Raw genomic sequence first — 21,390 nt, forward strand, 5'->3', positions numbered from 1 at the left:
TATGTATGTATGATGTGAAGATAATTAACATGTAAATATCCATTTATGCGAAAATGAGTGACATGCAAATATCCATGTCACTGATTGAACAAAATATCAGTTATACATTTTCATGGCTGTAAATTATAGATATGACAATAATGTCAATAATAATGTCAACAATTATATAATGTCAATAATGTAAAGTAAATTGTGTTTGTGTGTGTGTGTGTGTGTGTTACAAAAAGTACAAGAAAAACACATAAAAATTAGCAAGAGAAAAAAAGGGGGAAAATCGGAAAATGTTTACACACAAGAAGAATTAATCACACATACACAAACAGATAAACATAATTATTTTCATTATATAAGTATATGTATCAATTTTATCATCGTCAAAACACAAAAATGATAATGAAATTAGAGGTGGCACTTTCCCTTGCTAAGTATGGCGGAATCCCCAAATGTACTAATTACGATGATTTAATAAGACTGGAATGGAAAACACCTGTGTGGTTTTTGGCTCGGCCCATTGTATTAGCATCAGGATTTGAACGACTCATAGGCAAAACAGAGAAAAGTCTCTAAAGTGGAATCGGTAAATACCTAGTTGTAATGGGATCTTGTGGAAAGAGGAAAAAAAATGTGATCAAATAATCAGCCATCAACAGGCTATTTGAGCCTTGAATGATGGTAACTTCACAAACAATCATCCACTGCAGCAGTCTGGGACACGGTCCTCTGAGGGTGAGTCAAGGGGAGGGGGGATAAAACACATTTCTCACTCCCTCCGTGCACTAACACAGCACGAAGGATATGGAATGGGGTTGGATCATGGGAAAAGAAATACATTGAAAAGTTACCTTTCCTATCCTGGTGACAAAGCCCTCTAAGAGACGAGCTGCCTCTTGCTGAAAGCAGAGCGGGAGGTCGATGAATCGCAAAGGGTGGAAAATATCTCGATACGTCCACTTTTATTGTTTTCACTGACTCCCTCCAATAAAGAATGCGAACAGGAGAGAACAAGACAGGATAGATGTTGTGCATCACCTCACTGGAGAAGGTATACGTTGGGAAAAAAAAAAAATCACTGCGTTCGAGTTGCCCAAACGAGCGCATCCAGGTCTGGTAGCGGAAGAGGGATTTGGTTAAGATGTGAGAAAGCATTAGAATGCAAAAAAATGGTGTGATAGCGACAAGGACTATTGGGAGATATATGCATATGGAAACCCGGCTGATATGCATGAGTGCATAGGAAACTATCGAATTATCGTATTGGTTTGGAAACGACATACGCAATGAAGAGCAAAAGTGACAGCATCGGATCTGGTTAAAGCAGGTTCATTGACTGAATTTGTTTTCTTGAAATTTAATAAGAGTCTTTTAAACAAGTTTCGTAACATGATTATAAATATTCATAAATAATGATTTTGGAAACGATTAACCTGGCGATTTTAGTAACTCATGTCTACCGAACACATTCTACGACGTCATTACGTGTTGGAAAAACGATGAAGGAAAGGGATTGCAGTGAAACCTCTTGCTATCTATACAGGATGACACTGTAGCCACGCCCACTATCAAACTTCGGACCAATGATCGTGCCGAAAGGTTTTCTGCACCTGCGCGTTAGAAACGCGCGGGAGAGACTGAAAACAGTACAGCGATGTTAGCTGTGAGGTCTTTACACTTTATGAAATAAAACTCATTGGAAGAGATACAGATCGAGGTTTGAGATTTATTCCACATTGCGAATCCAATGTTTTTATTCTGCCTGTTTAATGTATTAGTTGTTAAAACGCTAAGATAACAATACACCATAGTGCACTTTACATGCAACGTAAGTTAAAAGTGAATGATATTGACAAGTCTGTTGCTTTGGCGTTCTTGGCAATAACACGCACACTTTTTATTTTTACATTAAATCTCCAATAATCGCTGAACGAGAAATTGTGATGACAATACAGCCATGTGGTAATTGAACAGCATATTGATCATCTGTAACGTAAACAGTACATAACTATCAATTAACACCTGACACGTACATTAAATGTCCCTGTTAAGCTTAATTCACAATTCTAACGCATACATTTAAATGTGTACTTTTGTGCACATTTGTACATCGTAATAAATCTGCGTTTCGTCAAATGTAACAGCAGACATTTATATCTGTGATCAGTGCAACAGTTTGTATAATTTTCAAATATGTGTCCCCATGATTTTTGTCTTTGTTTTTTGTCTTTAAAAACTATTATTAACCAGGATGAGCAGTATGGCAGATGAGTTCGGCGAATCCCTCACTCCACCAGTATCCCCTTTTGGATCAGAGAGCTTCTGTGAGCAGACCCCAGCCAGACCCCCATACTTCTGCTGCTCTGAAAAAAGGGAGAATCCGCCTGATGCACTAACATCAGAAGGATACATTACTAGAGGATCTTTAAAACGGTAAATTCCCACATCGGTCCTCAGCCCTCTTTGAATTATTGTGCCAAAACAGTATATACATCTTGGTTATTGTTTAATGTCTTGAGTACACAAGGTGAAATTTTGGTCACCTAGTGCTGTACTGAGATAGCAACAGGAGCGTCGGCTGTTGGAGAAACTGTGGAGAAACTCGTTTAAAAGTAGAAAAACTTTTTTTGAACGTATTCATTTTATAGGCTGCTGTTGCATCTTGATCCGGCCCCCACTGAGTATGAAACTGACACAGTGGAAATCTTTGGGTTTCACTGGGTAACAGAGACGGCACTGGTTGAATCCACTAACCTAATCTTCGGCCTTTTCAGGTAAGCACAAATGCAAACTCTGAGGGCATTTATGGCTCCAGAAGCTTATTGGCACTGGTCTTAGATTATGAATTTGAACATGGTGTAAAACATTCTATTCTGGCTCAAATAACTCGATTGTCTTATTCTCTTGCTATATTTCAGACAGAAGATTCACAGGCTTCAGAGTTTGGTACAGAGCAGTTCAAACAACTTTGGTAAGAGAGATACTATAGGTTTTATTAGAGATGAGCATTGTTTTTCCACACTTGCAACTTTGTTCACTCTTCACTGATTTTTCCAGTGTTAAATTTAGCTACAACATTTTTGAATGAAGCTGACTCACTAGTTGATAAGGGGCAATTTATTTTTTTTGTATTTTAACTTCAAATGATAATGAAATGTTCAACACTCTGAATGAACATCGCTCACGACAATCTTCATGTTTCAGGCATAGCCAGCAATCTCCACTATGAGGCAGAGGATCTTCGGCAACAGTGTCTTTCATTTCTTCAATATGTCAAAGTCTTCATACACAGGTAACACTGCTTTTAGTGTGTTAAACATTGGTGATGGAGGAGTCTGGACACATCAATTGATTGCAGCTATCTCTATAGAATGTATACTGTGTCAGCAGACATTTTTGTTTGTCTGAAGCTCCTTGTCATAATTAATCTTTTAGATACCTGAAATCTCCGAGCCAGTTTGATGCTGGTTCATTACACCCCTTTGAAGAGTTGGAGGGCATGCTTCCCACAGCACTTTTGGAGGAGTTGTTCGGCATCACTCTACTCATTGGACGACTCAAAGACCTGCCTTCCAACATTCTCAATGCCTTCACTTTACAGAATCAGGGAAGGGTAATGGGAATATTTGCTATTTGTTGAAGTACAGTCTATACTTCATCATGAGAATGGCTCTATCTCTCTGCATCCCCCCCACATCTTTATTTTGTCTGAGACACAGACACACATAAATGTACTTTACCACTGATATTGCATTATCCTGCATTTCATCCTCAGATTTTTCCTCCTTCCTGGCATCTTTTGCACCTTCATCTCGACATCCATTGGTCTGTCTTGGAAATCCTTCTACTGCTTGGCCACAACATGCAGGGTATGTGCCCAGGCTCCATTTCAGACTGGAACCACAATTAACATTGACAGTTTGTATTCATGTATGAAATAGTCTAATGGCAAAAAAATGTTGAAATCGTACAGATTCAATATAGATACAACAACAGTTAAAAACATTAATCCCTCTGTCTAATATGTTTTAGATTATTGTAATTGTGAGGATGTGATGTCTAACAATTTTCAGAACATGCTGTATGTCTTTTAACTTTTGACTCAATGTGACTTCTAATATGGACCACAACATTTCTCTCTATTCTCCCAAGGCCAGGTCGTTTATGCTCACCAGTTTGTGAACCTCACAGGAGAGAACCTGACTGATTCTGGTCTATTTGAGGCACACCTGTGCAGTCTGCTGTGTGACCTAACTGGTTTGGCTATGGGTAAATACAGCAAGGTGGGTGGCTGGTCATAACTGATTGTGCACTCTTAGTTTAGGGAAATTATAGTTCATAAAAGGGCACTCTGCTTTGCATTTGATTTATTGTATATTCATCATGGCAGAGATGGGCATCATGCTAGAGCCTAGTTGGTTGCTTTAAGTGTTAGATTCATCCTCTTCATCTGTAGGTGAGGCCTACAGAGGCTCTGAGCAGTCACCATCACCTTTGCACCTGCACCAAAGAACTGTGGGTCCTGATCATGCAGCTTTTGGATCACAGAAGTAAAGCCATGCACACACAGGTAACGAAGCATCACACACATACAGGGTATTCCGAATCACATTTCAAAAATAGTATTCTTCATGAGTAAAATACCCAACATGTGTTTCGGTCCTTCTAGTCTTTCTGGTGCTACATGAACCAGTTATTGAAGCCCCTGGTTTTGGGGAAATCAACACCAGAACAATTCAGTGGCCTCCCGACATACTGCAAGGACCCTCTGGGATTTACGTGGTGGCTGGTCACTCATTTAGCAATGCTGGAGCAGTATGATCGCAATGGAACGATCCAAAAGGAGGTAATAGACAGGAGTCCAGAAAAAACAGAGTATCAGCTTTAATGTGAAGAGGCTGACTTGTGACCAAACCATGTTTTAAATATTTAGAAAATATGAATTGCTCTTTCTGTGTAGAATGTGCATGTTCTCCTTTTTCATTCAAGGTATCTTTCCAAACGCTTTCAGGTTCCCTAATTTGGCGTTTTGAGATGTGAAAATGAGAGTTGATGGCTTTCTGTATGGAGATGTTAGCCCTGTAATAGGCTGGCAACCTGTCGCGGGTGATCCTTGCCCTTTGCCCAGTCTAATTTTTGATTGTCTCCAGCTCCCTGCATGCCTCTGCACTGATTCAGTGAAAAAGGATGAATGAATGGATGGATAAACTCCTTCAAATATATTGAAAATGTTAGAAGCATTCATTTTTTTTCAAGTAGATTTATTCATGTCAGTCTTCATACTTACCACATTCTCCCTATTAATTAAAGAGCAGTTAGTTACCGGTACTATTTTACATTTATCATCCCTCTTGACCCTCATACACAGAAAAATCTGGACGGTAACTGGACCTTTGTGGAAGAAATGCTCAAGTTAACTTGTAACACTAAGGTCAGCTTTGCTGCTAGATGCAGTCTTTCTGAACTTTGCAAATATTACGAACATTTTTAAACTCTTATGTTAGATTAAATGTCAAGTTTGTGTGTTTATCTTTGACTGCGATAACAGGGAGGTCTAGCAGAGGAGCAGGTCAGGGTGCATGTGCAATGCTGTTACACTCTGTGTATGCTGTGGAAACCCAGCATCAGCGCAGTCTCTGCTCTCTGGGATTACTTCAGTAAGAATCTGGTGAGGCTGAATGTTCTGGTCACTTAAATTAAAAATATAGATATATAGATAAGAACAAATACATTGTAAGGTGATGCATTTTTACACATTTTTCGCAAACTTAGTTCTGGATCAGCTGATTCATATTTGGTGCCTTTACATCATTTCAAGTAACATTGTGTATGCTTCCTCAACCTAGAATGCTACATTCACTGTGCCCTGGCTCGGACTGTCAGGCCTTGCAGCTTTGCACAAGACACCTCGGTCTCAATTGGATCATGCCCGCAGCTGCTGTTCCCCCCTTCCCCTCCATTCCCCTGAACACACCCAACTCTACCGCTCGGCCAACTCCTTCCACATCTTCCTCCGTGTGCTGGCCCTTTGTCTTGCCCAGGACAAGGCTGGTGGAGTCGCACAAAGACAAATCAAAGGAAGGTAAGGGTTGAGCAAAACCTGGATGCCTTTGTATTCACTTTTTAAAAGTGGCTCTCATGGGCAGTCACTGACAACACCTGATGAATTTATGTTTTTCTTCTCATTTCTGCTCTGTTTTTTAAGAATAGAAAAAGTATGGTCAACAGAAATCATTCCAAATTAATACGAAACTTATATTCATCCCTCTCAGTCTTCAACTGCGTTACATACCAAATGTGTTATTTGTGTTTTTGTAGGTGCATGAATGCACAAACGACATGTGTATTTGCACAGTCATGCATCTAATACTTGTTTGTGAGCATGCCAGGCGCTGGATTTCCAGCACCTGATATTGACATTTACTCAGGCCCCCAAGTGGAGCACATGTCTCAGGAGTCAACCATCTGCTTCTCAGCGCTGACAAGAGTCAAAGAGCGCCCCACCTTTGTATACACATACACAGAAGTGCACGGCTTTCTGTGCCTGCTCTCCATGATGATGTGGTTGAAGACTTCAGCCAGTCACTTGGTGATGGGCAAGTGTTGATGGGTAAAAGTTGGAAAAATCACAATCCATCCTGCAGAACACAACTGAACACCGAACAATCCTATAGCCTTGCCAGGCTTGGCGCCAGGGAGAGGTAACCGTAGATAAATCTGCCTAATGACTTCCCTCTGTCTGGGATGTGCTCAGTAGCACGGCAGACATGGGGGCTAATTAGTTAACGAGCGTGGCGGTTAATTCGCCTTAACGAAGCAGTGTTGGTTTCCAGCATGGATAGAAAGGAGTGGTGGGGAGCGGGGGGGGATGTGGGCGGTAGGCAGTCTGGCAACAACCAGACCAGGCTGGGCCAGGTCCAGACAACCCCCTCTCCACTCCAGCCCCACCCCTTCCTTTTCACTTTGCCCTACCAAAACTATTACTACCGCCTCCCCCTCAGGAGGTGTGAGCCACGCCGACTGTATCAATACAGCATTTCGGCAGCATTCCCACTCCTGGACAGGCTCTGCGGGACACCCGTGACGGCCGTATTAATGGGATCGACTGCAAGCATGTTGATCTCCAAAGCCAGGAGTTAGGAGCATCTGCTTTCCTCTGAGAAAATAAGCTGTCCAAAATAAACAAGCAGATATACAGACAGGTTGGAAGGATATAGAAAATCTCCACTGCCGCCTCTCAGCGTGCCGCTTGTATCCCCCTTACGTGTTACCTATCTACCCATTTAAATACACTGCCAATAGCATGCTTGGCTACCTTTTTCTTCTGAGGTCCTCTGTCTGTGTAACTAAGCTGTTTCCAGCATTATCCCGGTCTTTCTCAATCTTATCCTCTCCATGATATCAGCCATTTTTCTTAGTCAGAATTTGTCTTGGGATGCTGGCTGTTTGTGTTTGACCTGATCAACAGCTCTACTCACTTGTGTGGGCTGTATCTGTGTTTGGCTGTGGGGTTGGGGGGCTCTTGCCTATGTCCGTGTTTTCATGCCAGTCAAGTAGTAGTATGTGTGGCAATGTGTGTGTGGTTTTATCGATCCTTCTCTGGTGTTGCAGTAAATTGGTTTGGCTGCAAAGAGAGGGACCAAGCGCCTACTGCTGTGTGTCTGAGTGTCTTTGACATTTAACATGATCTTTAAAGGCATTTCTCCACAGTGCCCCCAGGATCTAACAGCGTGCTGGGTGTTTTTTTTTTTTTTTTTACCCCCCACCCTCACTTTTTCTTTCTCTCTGTCTTTCACAAACACACACACACACACACACACACACACACACACACACACACACACACACACACACACACACACACAGAGGCTGGGCAGCCAAGCTTCTCCCCTGGAGCTGTGAGGGTGATGGAGGCAGGTGGTGGGGTCCACAGAGGGGGCAGAAAGTATTGTTCGTCAGCATATAAAGTCAAGGGTTTAAGAAGAACAAATTACCTCTAAGGAGGTGTTCACTGGAAGTAAGAAAAAATGAAATCTAATTGAATAAAAAATGAAAGAAACAAAAAGGATTTCATTACCTGATACTTTACAGTCCTGACTGTAATCTTTCTTTCATTCTCCCTTTGTATATTTTCTCAAAGGTTGCCATATCATGAAGAGTTAAATGCATTGAATATTTAGTTTCTTTTCAGGATTCTGGAAGCTTTTTTGAAGATAGTCAATTATCTGTCCATCCCTTTCTTTCCAGGATCTACTCAAAGTTTTCCCCACGGAAAATGCAGGAGTTGTCGGAGGCGGGCCTCATGAACTTCCTCCTGTTGTTTCTGGTGGTTGCAAGGCAAGTGGAGCTAGAGGACGTAGCCAGCAGAGCCTGCGAGCTCCTGGGCTTCCTGCCCTCCAATTGCCCCCCAGGACACCGCACACTAGTCTGGAGGGGACAGCTTTCACTACTGTTGTTATTCCAGGTATGTTTTGTAAGCCCTGGAACATCATCACAAAACATGGATGCAGACAACAACACGTTGTATAAGCTCACGCGGCCTTTTGTTCTAGGAGAGAGGTCTGGATGTCGGTGCCCAGGCTGGCTGGCTTGCCTCTTCTTTTAACGAGGTAACCAAGGAGTTCTACAATAAGAACACGGATGAGAGCCGGAAACTTGCCCTCTGGGGTCCCCTCAGCTCTTACCTGGAAGGTGTGGCTGAGGTTTTTGAAACCAGCACAAGCCTCAGCCTTTCAGAGGAAAAACTTCTAAATGAAGGATTCGAGTGGTTGCTGCCAGCGTGCCGCCAGTCGGAACTGAACTCTGCCCTAGGCTTTCTGCAGATTGTTCTCGCTCAGCTCAGGTGAGAGAGCTTGTGTAAACATTCTCCAGCTCCGACTTTTTTTTTTCTTAACTTCCATTCTTTTAATTAACCGATAGCCGATTCTTCCTCTCAGACAGACAAAAAATTCAGACAAGTGTTTTGTGTCCAAGGCCAAGCTAAGCGGTTATTAAAATCTGATAAGGCGCTAGAGCAGAGGAGAGTGATCTCTTTAGTTCTCCCAGATGCTGCCGCCCAGACTTCACCTCCTTCTCACCGTGACATTGAAAAGTGCCCCTTCCGTACAAATGAGTGTCCATGAAGGCCCTGTGTTCTGTTGAGGCCCCTTTTAATCTCCGGAGGCCCAATGGCCCTCAGGTCACCTGAATCAGGTGCCGGTTGAGCCATGATTAGGGTTACAGGCCCACGGGACCTTACATGGAAAGTCTAGTTGTCATGGGAACAGAAGCGTTGTTGGCAGAGTGCTTAGAGACTTTGGTCAGAAGGGCATCAGGATGGGTTCAACTGTCGGGCACAGGCTTTCGTTACATGAACAACCCCCCGGCCAAAGACCATAGACCGAGCTGAAACGCTCACTGTGTACGTGTTGAAGGCAGTTCAGACCAGGCTATAAAAGTGAAAAGTGATGTGCGATATTTTTTTTTTTTTCCTCTCCCCCTTCTCCGATTCATCTGAGTTAAATCTGCTGTGAAAGAGCCGAGTGTCACATTGCTGATGAGCTGTTGAAGATCGCAATAATCCTCTTATTCTCATAAAACCATAGAAGTGGCAGGTAGCACTTCACATTGTAGTTCATACTTGTTCACATTGTGAACGAGTGCTAGGTTATCAGATTGTTGTATCTAATAGTGGCTGGGGACGGCATTCTAAAGTAGATGTGGTCCCAATAGAGGTTAATTAAAACATGCACAAATTATTGTCTTATGTTTGCACCTAACAGAACATTGTCATATAATATACTTACTAACGAAATAGTTGCTTATTCCATGCATTTGGGGCTTTGTCCCTGACTATAAGCATGAACTTTGATCAGACACCAAGAATTCCTATTATTTCAGCCCTAATTTTGTGTCAGCTTAAGGCTCGACTGCACAGGTACTTACCATTTCACAACTAACATTTTCAGTGTATAGTATATCGGTTGGCAAGCAGTTTATGAAGGGGTTTTGGGTAAAGTTCTCTTTGATCACGCAACACTGATGAATAAAAAGTAAATGAACGCAAACAGTAAACTTTAAGAACATAGAAGGCTGAAGGCACTTATAACTAGTGAACCCTTGAACTTGTTTATATAGTTTTATTTTTGACCACTGTTCCAACTCACTATATTCATAAGGGGAAGAAGTCAATCTGATCCTTTCTGTTTTATAAAGTGAGTGGCAATAGCAAATCAGGTGCATGGCATTTAATGCGTGGCTCTGTACATGAATATAGTTGTGTAATTACTTAACCGGCATTTAAAGTTGCTTTTTTTTTTGCGTTTTTTTTTTTCCCTCTGGTGTTAAAAACAAATTTTGTGTAGTTTTGCCAACCATGTTTATAAGTATCACTGTTCATACCACCATGCCCCTTAACCTTCTCCAGGCAGATGTTGCAGATTTGCGACAGCCAAATATCAGATTTTTCCTGCAACTACAACTTAATTTGAGCCTGAGAGGGTTAATATTGAAAAGATTGAAATAAGAAATCTGTCAATCAAGTTGTTAAAGAAACCTCTTATTGATCATATAGGTGTGGTTATTTTATGGTGTATATATTTCATCCTCTTTGCATTAGAATACTCAGAAACACATGTAAGCATAGACACCAAAAGTGAAACACTAACCTAGGTATACTCCCTTATTTCAACACCTGGCTTCAATGATAGGGTATCTCGCTAGCTTAGTTAATTCCCTAACTTCCCATCTCAGATCTCGGGGTTGGAGGGCACACATTTGCACATTAATGGCCAAGGAGAGAGAGGAAGAATACTCCCAGAGGCCCTCTGTGTTATGGCCCAGACCACACTGACCCATTTAACCAAATAAAAAACTACCATGCTCTCTCTCTCTTCAGTCCGTAATGCCAAATTAAACATAATTCTTCAGCCTGGAAATTCTCAGTATCTCTTTGTGATTAATGCCCTTTCTGTGACACAATTAATGGGTAATTATGTAGCCTGGCAAATTTTGCCTGTGCATCATTATGTCTATTAAGAGCCTTGTGGAATCTGCACACATTAAGAAAATTATTCTGCCAATGGCTGAGGCAGTGGAGGGTCTGAACGTTCACCCTTGATAGCCATGCCATGGCACTTGGGCAAGAAGCCAGTCTTAGGCATAATTCCTTAGCTTTATTCCTTGCCATGATCCTCTGCTGTTTGGGCGGGGTTCTCAGGTTTAGGAGGAGAGCTGGCATTGGCGCACCCTGTTGGATCTGTTTTGATGGCACAAACAATTAATCTCCATCTCCTTGGCTTGATAAAATGCAGTCATCCCTGTGAAATGTTTTTGTGTGTGATCATCAATGCTTTTTACTTATCAGACAAAGGACACCAATAAATCACATTTGGGAAATTGAGATCCAACTGAGGAACATGATTTCCCTCACCACATTATTTAAAAATGAAAAAGAAACAATGAAGTGATATGGTACTATACTCACAACATGTCTCAATTTTCCTCAAAAAATGATGGAAAATATGGAAATAATTCTTTTAAATCTATTGCTGCTTTGTTGACTGGACAAAACCGCATCATCACACACATCCAACTCAATAACTCTGAAATGGAATGCTAAAATGTTAGTTGTTATTTTTAATTTATTTTTTTATTGTATTTTATTAATCCTTGGCGGGAAATTCCTCTCTGCATTTAACTACTAGCAGTTGGCAGCCATCTAGCGGCGTCAGGGGAGCAGTTAGGGGTTCAGTGTCTTGCTCAACAACACTTCAACACACTTGGAGGAGCCGGGAATCGAACCAGGAATGTTCGGTTCCAAGGACCATCACTCTGACCCGCGACCCCTAATAGAAGGCAGTGCTGCCTAATGTACATTTATTCCCAATTGAGATGTCAGATAAAATCACCAAAAATAGATTTAACTCATTTAGAAGATTTGTTTTATATGCAATGTATTCCTTAATCTGTTTTATGTCTACTTACCTGAACATTATATGAAACCATCTCAACCTTTGACTACGGTGATGCAAATTTGGGGTACAAAAAGTAATTGTTGATGAATGGGGGAGAAAAAGGTATCATTCAATAACTGTAATGTAAGTGGATAGAGCAGGGGATCTGTTGTCCCAAATAGATTGGGTGACAAGATTAATAAATGTAACATTTGGATTAAGGGTGTAGTTACAATCCCTATAAAAAAAATCACCATTCTGTAATGTAGATAGAGATTTAGCTTTAATTGCTTTGAATGGATGTCCTCAGTTTTCATAACCCAAAGATCTATTTTGATCAAGATGGATGCGCCATATTAAAGAACTGAAGACAACAGACAAATTTCATCTTTTTGTCTTTTGATATAATAATCCGCCTGTCTTTAAAAGATGCAGTGTTTTTATGTATCTGTCTGTATGGCGCATGCAGCTGGGGGAGGGTTAAATGGGGTCCCTAATGCTTTGTAGCTGTGCAGTTTGTGTGTGTTTGTGTGTGCACACATTGTAAGAAGCTGCAGTGAGGAGGATTAAGTGGGGTCTCTGACGATGTCTTGTACAATGAGGGTTGATGGGTGTGAAAGGCCCATTCCGCAGTAGTAACGAGGCTAATGAATTCAGGCTCTAATCGATTGTCTCAGCTCTCTCTGGATTAGATGCAACCTTGCTGGAAGGGAAGGCACCGCTGAGATCGTGCATGCGTGTGCGTGCGTGTGTGTGTGTGTGTGTGTACACCATAGCAGCAGAGCAAAAGTGCATGGTTGTGGATGGGAATACAATGTGGGGGTGTCCTCTATCCTCTCCTCTCGCCCCAGCACACCTCGAGCCCCGCATCCCCACACCGTCATCCGCCCGGATGAGGGTCTGGGATGAGGGGGACAGGAGGATCATCTCCAGTCTAAATGAGATTACAGCTCCTTCAGCTGCTTATCTTGGCTAATGCCAGCCACTGTGGGGCTGCTCTGGCGGCTGTGGTTCAGGGCCAGGGATGAGCCAGAAGAGCCAAAGTACACTCTATGTATCAGGGATCAGCAGTAGGCTTCTCTCGTGCCCATAATATCCTCCTCTCCTTCCCCACCTCTACCTCTACTTCTCTGCTGCACACTACATCGCACCACCGCACCCAGTAATCCCCCAGGAGGGAAGAAAGGGAAAACAGTATAAAAGCAGTGAGCGAGATGAACAGTAGAGGAATGGGATTTTAGGAATAAGAGGGAGGATGTACACAAGAGGGGAGTGCTGTGTTTAGAGTTTGCATCAGATTTGTTTACCTGCCCTATGCGTCCGTATGCGTTTGTGACTTTCCTTCCAGACGAGTTCATCAGCGCAGTGTCCAGACAGGACCCGTCTTGACCCGGACACATGCCTCCACCAGCGTGATGAAAGAGCACCACCTAGCGGTTGCCAGTGCGCTCTGGGCTCGCTTCTTCCCCTTCCTCCGCAGCCTACGCCTTTCCCAGACCCCACCAGCACAGTTGGCAGATGCTGCTGCAGGTCAGTAACATTCATTTGGAGGATGAGGAAGAGCTGAGTGAATAAGCTAGATCGACAACACCAGTGTGAATTCTAGAAAAGTGACAAGGAGGACCTTGAAATTGGTATAATGGATGAAAAAAAAGCGTTTGAATGAAACTAAGAGGTAATGAGTGAACCTTGTGTCACTCAAGCAACACTAAACATCAATACCTTAATTTCATACCCTCAGGCTTTACTCTGTTGGCGTTTGATCTGCCCAGCTCCGCTCCCCAAGACCTCCAGCCCAACCCAGTGCAGTCCATCATGCAATGCTTTGGCTGGGATGATATGGTTCACCCACTTCTAGTCACTCGCTACCTTCCACATCTGCTCCAAAACAGGTGCCGTCTTTGAGAATTCTTCGCTGTGACGATACCTCAGCTATAAAATATATTTTATCACCTCTGTTGTCAAAACATGCATGCCCGATATGGATGATTATCTCCGAAATGTGTTTCCTATGATAGAATATATTATAGAAGTAAATTTATTTTAAAAGTCCTGTAAGTACATTAGGTTTTTCTTACGTAACTGTGCTTAAAAAGAAGTCAATTTTTAACTGTCTCGGACTTGTCTCACGGGCTGCACCACAAAATGGAAATTGAGTTTACAAAAATGTTGCTTTAAATAAGTCACCATCTCAATCTAGTAGGATAGCACAAGTTTGGATTTGTGAGTACTGGTTTCAGTGTGTTGAACCATGCCACACACAAACACTCTCGCTCTGTCCACGAGAGAGGAAACATCCTTAAACAGAAGTTAGACGGCATTTACAAAATTAAATTTGGAGGGGCAAAGCATCAGAATATACTTTTCATTACTATTAGTTCATACATTGGATGCTGGTTATTTAGTATCACAAGGAAGCCCATTATAAGGGTAATTAAAATGTATTATATTTTCTGTCTCTTCCAGTGAGCTGGTGTCATCACTAAGCAGCAATTGTGGTGTAGCAGTTTCAGGATCTGTGCAGAGCCTGTCAGTGAGGGCTTGGTTCAGATGTGTTCTTCAGCAGCACTTTCATAAGAACCCCGATGGGTCTCATAACAGAACAGGTATTCCTATATGTTCAAGTCTTTCACAATATGTTAACGTATAACTGCACCGCTACTGCAAACCATGATCTTCATCAAAGAAACTGAGCAAATGATCAGGTTTGCAAAGACAAAATACATTTACCAAATCATGATACATGCCACTTTCATTACTTGGGAAAGGAAGGGGTGTTGTCATGATTGGAGTGTAAAGACTCTTAATCGCGGTTAAGTTTGATGGAGGATATGAGGAGTTCTTAACACAGGACTCTTAACTTGGTTGAGTTAGACACACAGTTTCCGCCTGCAAGTTTATTTGGGAGTGAAGCATTTTGCTAAATTCAAATCATCCAGATGTATGGCATCATCTTTGCTCAGGAAAGATCAAATATTTGTTGAATTCATGCAACTTTAAAATCTCATGAGCCAATTACTCCTTACCTATTCTTTTAACAGTTGTATATATGCAATATTTGTCTCAATGTTGCCTTCCAGGTCGGGCTCTGGAGGAGCAGCTTTGTGAACTGACTCGTCTGATGTTGAGGCTTCCTGAGGTGGACAGTCTCCTGCAAACAGCTCATCTCCAGCCCACAGCCGGCGGTATAGAGCCAACGTCAGCCCTCGAGATGTTTGTCAAGGTAAATTACGTTTAAGTGGCGGATGGAATTTCATCAGGTTAATTGATACTTTCTATACATTATGCTTTATAATGTATAACCTGTATTTTCTGTTAACAGTAGTGAATTGGTGTAATTAGAAGAGAAAATGTGGAGCTACTTTTGAGGACATGTGATTTACAGCCTTTACAATCCTGCCCCTACGTGCCTTTTTAAACCTCATTTGGCACAGTATGCAAGTTTGAAATTCTTTGGACTTTTAATGAGAAAATGTAATCTGCGGATATTCGTACTGGAGAATTACAAGTGTTTGTGTGTATGTATTTTTTTTTTAACATTTCTTCCATGTTGACAGGCTGTAGGCGGCGTTTACAGTAGACTGCAGGTTTTGTCCGAGCGGTCCGCCATGGTGACCAGAGCCCTTGACTACATGGGAGACATTCTTAAGCATATTAAACCCTCTTTGGTCAACAAGAACCGGGAAGGAATACAGCTGGCTTACTGGGTTGTAGGTACGGACATGAACGTGACGTACTTCAAAGTGTTTCAAGAACGCTTCACTTTCTCTTTTTCTACAACATGTTCAAATATCTCTGTCTCTCACACACACAAAACCAAGAGAGAGGAACCATTAACGCGTGTTTCTTTATCGCGTCTCCGTGTAGGCTTCGTAGTTAAGCACTGGAGCCCCCTGCTGGCTACTTCGAAAGCCCAGCAGTTGTTGTTTCGTATTGTGGATGGGCTGCTGCTTCCTCGCCAGCTCACACAGCAGGACAAAGCTCTCAGGGACAGTCTGCCACTATATCTACAGGTTAGATGAAACTTATAGCATGCACACACACACACACACATACACTTATGCCTTTCAGCAAAAGGAAACAGCACCCGTAATACTGGCAAAGGTGTTTGATGCTTCTATTGTGGCTTTATGAATTCATCTCCCAGGGTCTGGCAGTGGCTTCCAGTGTCTCTCCATCACAAGGTGCTTACCTGAAGCAGCAGCTCCGGTCTGTCACTTGCAGATACCTCGACCATTTCCTCCCTGCTTCACCTTCGGTGGGTGTCATTGCAAACCACCCGGTACTTCTGGCTGCCTGTGAGGTGAACCCAACAACCTCTGGGGCCATGCTGAGGAGAATCATCCTGGAGGTCCTCTGGTAGGTTTCTAAAACTGGGACGAGATCAGCTTAACATAATTCAAACGCACGGACTGATTTTGGCTCTCTAATATCAGACGCATAAAAAAAAGATGACACAGCCAAAATATTGAAAAGAAAAAGAAAGTGACGTAGATGGCAAATGGCACAAATATGTGAACATAAGCAACTTGCAAGTTTTTCCACTTTAGTCTCTGATATTCTTTGAGACTGATTGTATGAACATATTACAGCTCTTTGATTATGAAGACCACTTAATGTGTGAGAGCGGTTTTAGGGGTAATAATAATAGAAATATTAATAGGTCTTAGTTGCCTGGGGCCATGTTCAACTCATTCAGGTTTTATCCAAGTGTCAAGGACCTTCTCACATTCTGCCACAATATAATCACACTTTTCTATTCTCTTATGTCACAGTCAAAGCTTCCTGCATTTCAAAGGTCATGCTCCTCCAGCGCGTCTGTCTTCAGTGCTGATGTTCCTCCTCGAACTTCTGAGGCGTAATAGTGACTCAGACCCAACCCTTCTCACTCTTCCTCTCCCTCCTCTGCTGCGATGTGTGATGCTGGTGAATGAGCCGCAAGGTAGGATGCTTTTGCAAAGGATACAGATATCACTCATCTACCGATCAGTGCTTTTTTTCAGGTTTTGGTTTACAGGATGTTGTCCAACAATTTTGACACCTAACTTAAAATACCTGAGGACAGATACTATGGGCTTGAAACATGCCCCAGAAAAAGTTGTTTGTGTATCTGCATAAGCACAGTAGCATTTGTAATACAAGTGAAGTGAATGCCGTAAATGCTCCCTTGTGTAATTACCGAACTTCTGTAGCTGCATATTTTCATGACATTCACAAGGTTGTTTTTGAAGTATAATAAGCTGGAGTTTCTCCAAAGTGCAACTAACTTGCATTTGTTCTTAACTCCAATGTCAACTGAATAAAAATGTCAGTTATGTGCTGAGTATGCTGGCAGGTAAATACATCCTCAATGCTTACATTTTATTTACAGTGTTCTTCATGAAAAGAGACTTTCTGTCAAGAAAAAGATTCAACAAAAAACAATTTGCCTCACTCAAATTTTGTCGAATGATTGTGCAGTGAAAAAGACAAGTATGGAAATCCTGCAGATCGTGGTGGAGCGATGCGCTGAGTCATCAGGAGAGCAGCCGTGCAGCCACGTGATTGATGTCCTGCGGTAACTAGTGATAATGTCTTGCCATAAATATTGGCACCTTTTATATATGCAATGACCGAGTTAAGCAAACTTTGTTTCATTCAAATGCTCCCAGTTCATTTGTGGAGGAGAATGAGGGGGTTTACGACCGGCAGGTGTACGGCGTCCTGGAGGCAGTGGCTGTATTACATCCCCCGGTGGTTCAAGCACTCATTCCCAACCTGTCTCTCGCTCTGAGAAACATGGAGCACAAGAGAGGCCTGGGCAAGAACACAGCCTTAAGGTGTGCTAATGTGAATCAAACAGAAAGGACAGTATCTATTGCCTTTTATATAGTCTAGACGATGAGCCTTCGTATAGTCAGTGGCTTTAAATTGTTGCTTAATCTCCATGTGTAACAGGAGTGCGTATAAGAAGTTGCTGTGCCTCTTGGGAGAGAGCGGGCAGGCAGAAGTATCCAGCCTGGAAGCAGACTGACATGTTTTCAGAGAAAGGATCACATCCAAGACCTGGAGCCAGCTTCCAGAGAGAACCTCCTGTTTGTCATAAAAGCCTTTTTTTTTTTTTTCTAGTTGCATCAAGGTATTTGTTTATATTGCAAATCTAATTATTTATTGTATTTGACTGATTTCTCTATAATTTTAAGAAAAACACAAAATGTTTTTTTTTTTTGATGTTGGTCATGAATAAATGTTTAATACTCCTGCCGTGGACCATGATTACCTTATGTCATCATTTTGTACATACAGTTTCTACTGTGGAAAGGTGTGCAGACTTGCATTTAGATAAATGAAATTTTCATGGAATAAAAATTGAAAATAACAAAAAAATTACTTAATTTTGGTTTATATTGAGAAATAGATGAAGAAAGGAGGTACTAGAAGTGAAATCAGGTATTGGATGTGACGTTTGCCAACAAGTATCTGATGACAATTATAAATGGACCTGGAAAGTTTTTTTTTTTTTTTTAGAAAGAGAAAACATGAATAGAGAGAATTGTTCAGCCCTGCTCTTCACCTTTCTAGCCTTCAGCAATCTCCTGCAATCCAGCTTTGGTTTGCTTCTAATCACATGAAGTCTCCCGCCTGTCTCCCACAATCACCCAGACCCATTTTCTGTCATTGCCAGTCATTTTCCAACCTCATCAAACTGCAATGCATCCCTTCATACAAGCATCCCGCCATACAGCATTTCTCGTCTCCAATGTCAGAGGCGTGTGGAGAATCCAGACATAGATGTGACGCGTGTTTAATTATCTGTAGCTGGTCAATAATCACAAGCTCATTAACACTCTGATTACAATGAATTCCAGTAAATTATAATTTACTTATAGAATATTGAAAACGTCATATATTATCCGAAGCACATTGCTCAAGATGGACAAAGGGTTTGCAGAAATTACATTTTCTTGTTTGTTTGTTTTTTAACTCAACATGACAGCCTTTTCGATTATATCTTATAGACACATCATATATTCTTTGAATGGATGGTCTGACATTCCTTGACAAAAACTCATGAGTCTTAAGTTAAATAAAAAAATAAATAAAATGTATACAGGTTGATCCCACGCAGCAGTGTAACACTGTTTTTGAAGAAAATGAACTGCTATCTATAATTTTAGTACAAGTCTGTGGAAAGCAGACTAGTATGATCTGCTTCCTGAAACCACCCCTTAGAAGGGTGAAAGGAAAAATATAGAGCAAGTAAGCAAGAAAAAAAGGGCAGTTTTTCTAAGTGCCTCGATGGACACTTCAGTCTGGCTTTCGCTGAGGTGAGTGTGGTTTATTCTCCTTTGAAATAATTTTCAGGCATTTACTATCTTTGCTTTGGAAATGATCCCTCCAGGACCATGTTAACTTGTTCATTACATCTTCATTGCACACCAGGACAGCTTTTTCACTCTTGTGGGAAACACAACAGGCTTCACAAACGTTAACCAAATGGCACAGCAGTTGTAGAACGGGAAAAAAAATTCCCTCTTCACTCATGTGACAAAGATGGCAGGCTCAAGAATAATGACTGCAACTGTTTGTTTTATCAGTCGCATTTGAAAATACTATCCCAAGATGACGGTCCTCCATCCTTTTATTTTTCTGTTTGTGTCCTGATGTTTTTTTATCCAAGTGTTCTTTAAACAGTACCTATCCTGTGATGGGGGACTTGCAGTGTCTGTAGGTTTGGGCAGGTGAAATAGGGAGCAGGAAGGAAACAAGTTGCTATCCCGTTGGAGGCGAAGGGCAGGGTTGGACCATAAAAAACCTCTTCCTTTCCCTCTCTGCTCAGATCCAGCACCTGGAAAGTGAACGTTGAGATATATTGTGAATTTTTTACCCTCCTTTTTACTGATTACAGATAAACTTTATAGTACATATGTCATTTTCAGAGTGGTGGATAATGGAGCCTTTCCTATATCTTAATGCTACTATACAACTTGGAAGCATTATGTAAACCGCAAAAGATTACATAAACTATCTGCAATTTACTGACTTAACACTGATTCAATTTCTTGCACTGGTTCCATCTAGAGAAGAAAAGAAACATCACAAAGCTGTTTCATAGAAAACAATCTAACCTCCTGCTGTCTTCTAACATGTTTGGTGATCACATTTCTATTTGTGTTTTTTTATCACATCTTAGTTTGTCTGCTTCAATTGCACTGCCTGATTGAACATACTTTACCACATATGAGTACAAACTGGCATTACAGTAATTTTGATGCGACAAATCCGTGTTCAAATAGAGACATACATGCACCCTTTGTGAAAGCAGCTCTCTGGTTTCAAATTATGTTGAAAATATATGTCAATACTGTAAACCAAAAATATTGAAATATTCAAACAAAAAGAAATAGATTTTGTGCTGACTGTTCATAGATCAGGGCTTATAGCCACATCTCACCTGAATGCAAGCCAGTGGTTCGTTGGTCCAAATGGAATACCCTCCAACCACGTAGATCCTGTCATCGTGGACCGCCACTCCAGATTCGTTCTGACCTGAGGAGGTCAAAACAAATATGACGCTTCTCTATGCCGAGCAGAGGACATCCTGACAATATGACATCTATGTCCCCCATGAGGCTGAGAGATAAATTCAGAAAGACAGGACACAGGTGGGGAGGGGGGGGGGAGGCGACAGGGGTGTTTGGAGAGCCGAGACTGAGCTTCTCTTCCCTGTGACTTTGCCCCCAACTTCAAAAATATGAAACAGACAAAGGATCCCGCACAAAAAGTGAAGGTTGTGCAGGGGTAGAGAAGGGAGGTGCACTGGTGAAGTCGCTCAAACATTCAATTTTGTGAGCATTTGGTGAACACTAGAAGAAAAAAAAGGACACGCTGAAGTATTCAAATATATTAATGTCTCTAGCCACAGCTTTCCATCCCATCTCCACAGGAACACCAAAGGAACAATATATTACTTTTTTCCCATTATTATTTCCTTACATTTCCAGGAAGACACTGTTACTTCAGTAATTTAAAAAAAAAAAAAAGCTGCTATTTAAAATTGTTTCGCTTGCGACTTTTAACATTCAAGCTATGAGTCAGACTCATGGTTAAGTTCAATATTCACTCTCATATTTATCAACTCCTGAGGGACATATCAGGCTCTTTAGCTGCTAAATGTTCCACTGTGTTCACCAGCTGGTCGCAAACACTGCCTATTTGCCATTTGGTGCTGAGCAGGTAGAGTAGACTTTTTTTTTTTTTTCTTTCATGATTTTAACTGCAAACACCTGCCACTTGCCACAGGCCTGAATGTGTAAAAGTGATTGGAATTACCCAGGGCAGAGACGGGTCAACTGATTCTCCCGAGGCTGGAATTCAGGGGTGCTGCTGTCAGATGATAATTTTATGTAGGTTTATCAGAACCAGTCACACCTCTGGCAATTGCTCAAGGCTTCAGAGACTTTTGTCTTTACAGGAAGTATCACTC

At 41.6% G+C, this 21,390-nt stretch overlaps 2 protein-coding genes across 2 annotated transcripts in view; one reads left to right on the forward strand and one right to left on the reverse strand.

Moving 5' to 3' along the window:
- The first annotated feature begins 1,617 nt into the window (after positions 1-1,617).
- Positions 1,618-18,373, forward strand: mms22l (MMS22-like, DNA repair protein). The gene is made up of 26 exons (XM_086154683.1): positions 1,618-1,708; positions 2,242-2,424; positions 2,640-2,765; positions 2,910-2,962; positions 3,196-3,283; positions 3,427-3,604; positions 3,767-3,860; positions 4,144-4,274; positions 4,448-4,561; positions 4,661-4,837; positions 5,360-5,422; positions 5,540-5,659; positions 5,838-6,073; positions 8,239-8,455; positions 8,544-8,833; positions 13,273-13,454; positions 13,666-13,816; positions 14,391-14,530; positions 15,005-15,147; positions 15,482-15,638; positions 15,792-15,937; positions 16,072-16,283; positions 16,700-16,866; positions 17,385-17,481; positions 17,576-17,743; positions 17,862-18,373. The coding sequence occupies exons 2-26, from the start codon at positions 2,243-2,245 to the stop codon at positions 17,935-17,937; spliced, it is 3,708 nt and encodes a 1,235-aa protein (XP_086010809.1). The 5' UTR covers positions 1,618-1,708; position 2,242; the 3' UTR covers positions 17,938-18,373.
- Positions 18,374-18,694: 321 nt separating this feature from the next.
- Positions 18,695-21,390, reverse strand: part of klhl32 (kelch-like family member 32) — a 28,818-nt gene continuing 26,122 nt past the window's right edge. Inside the window, exons 10-11 of the mRNA XM_086154685.1 lie at positions 20,359-20,453; positions 18,695-19,752 (exon numbers count right to left, since the gene is read on the reverse strand). Coding sequence (XP_086010811.1) covers positions 19,591-19,752; positions 20,359-20,453 — 257 coding nt within the window. The 3' untranslated portion in view covers positions 18,695-19,590. The remainder of the gene's footprint in view (positions 19,753-20,358; positions 20,454-21,390) is intronic.

Source organism: Fistularia commersonii, chromosome 11 (genome assembly GCF_037954325.1).
Source record: "Fistularia commersonii isolate RoL2024-O1a breed Wild chromosome 11, RoL_Fcom_v1.0, whole genome shotgun sequence".
In the NCBI taxonomy this organism is placed as follows: domain Eukaryota; kingdom Metazoa; phylum Chordata; class Actinopteri; order Syngnathiformes; family Fistulariidae; genus Fistularia; species Fistularia commersonii.

Bases quoted from the DNA above. Each gene is read 5' to 3' on its own strand.
- mms22l (XM_086154683.1), top strand. From the start codon at position 2,243: ATGAGCAGTATGGCAGATGAGTTCGGCGAATCCCTCACTCCACCAGTA. The intron at 13,455-13,665 runs GTCAGTAACATT...TCATACCCTCAG, and splicing joins GTTGGCAGATGCTGCTGCAG to GCTTTACTCTGTTGGCGTTT. The intron at 15,938-16,071 runs GTTAGATGAAAC...TTCATCTCCCAG, and splicing joins GTCTGCCACTATATCTACAG to GGTCTGGCAGTGGCTTCCAG.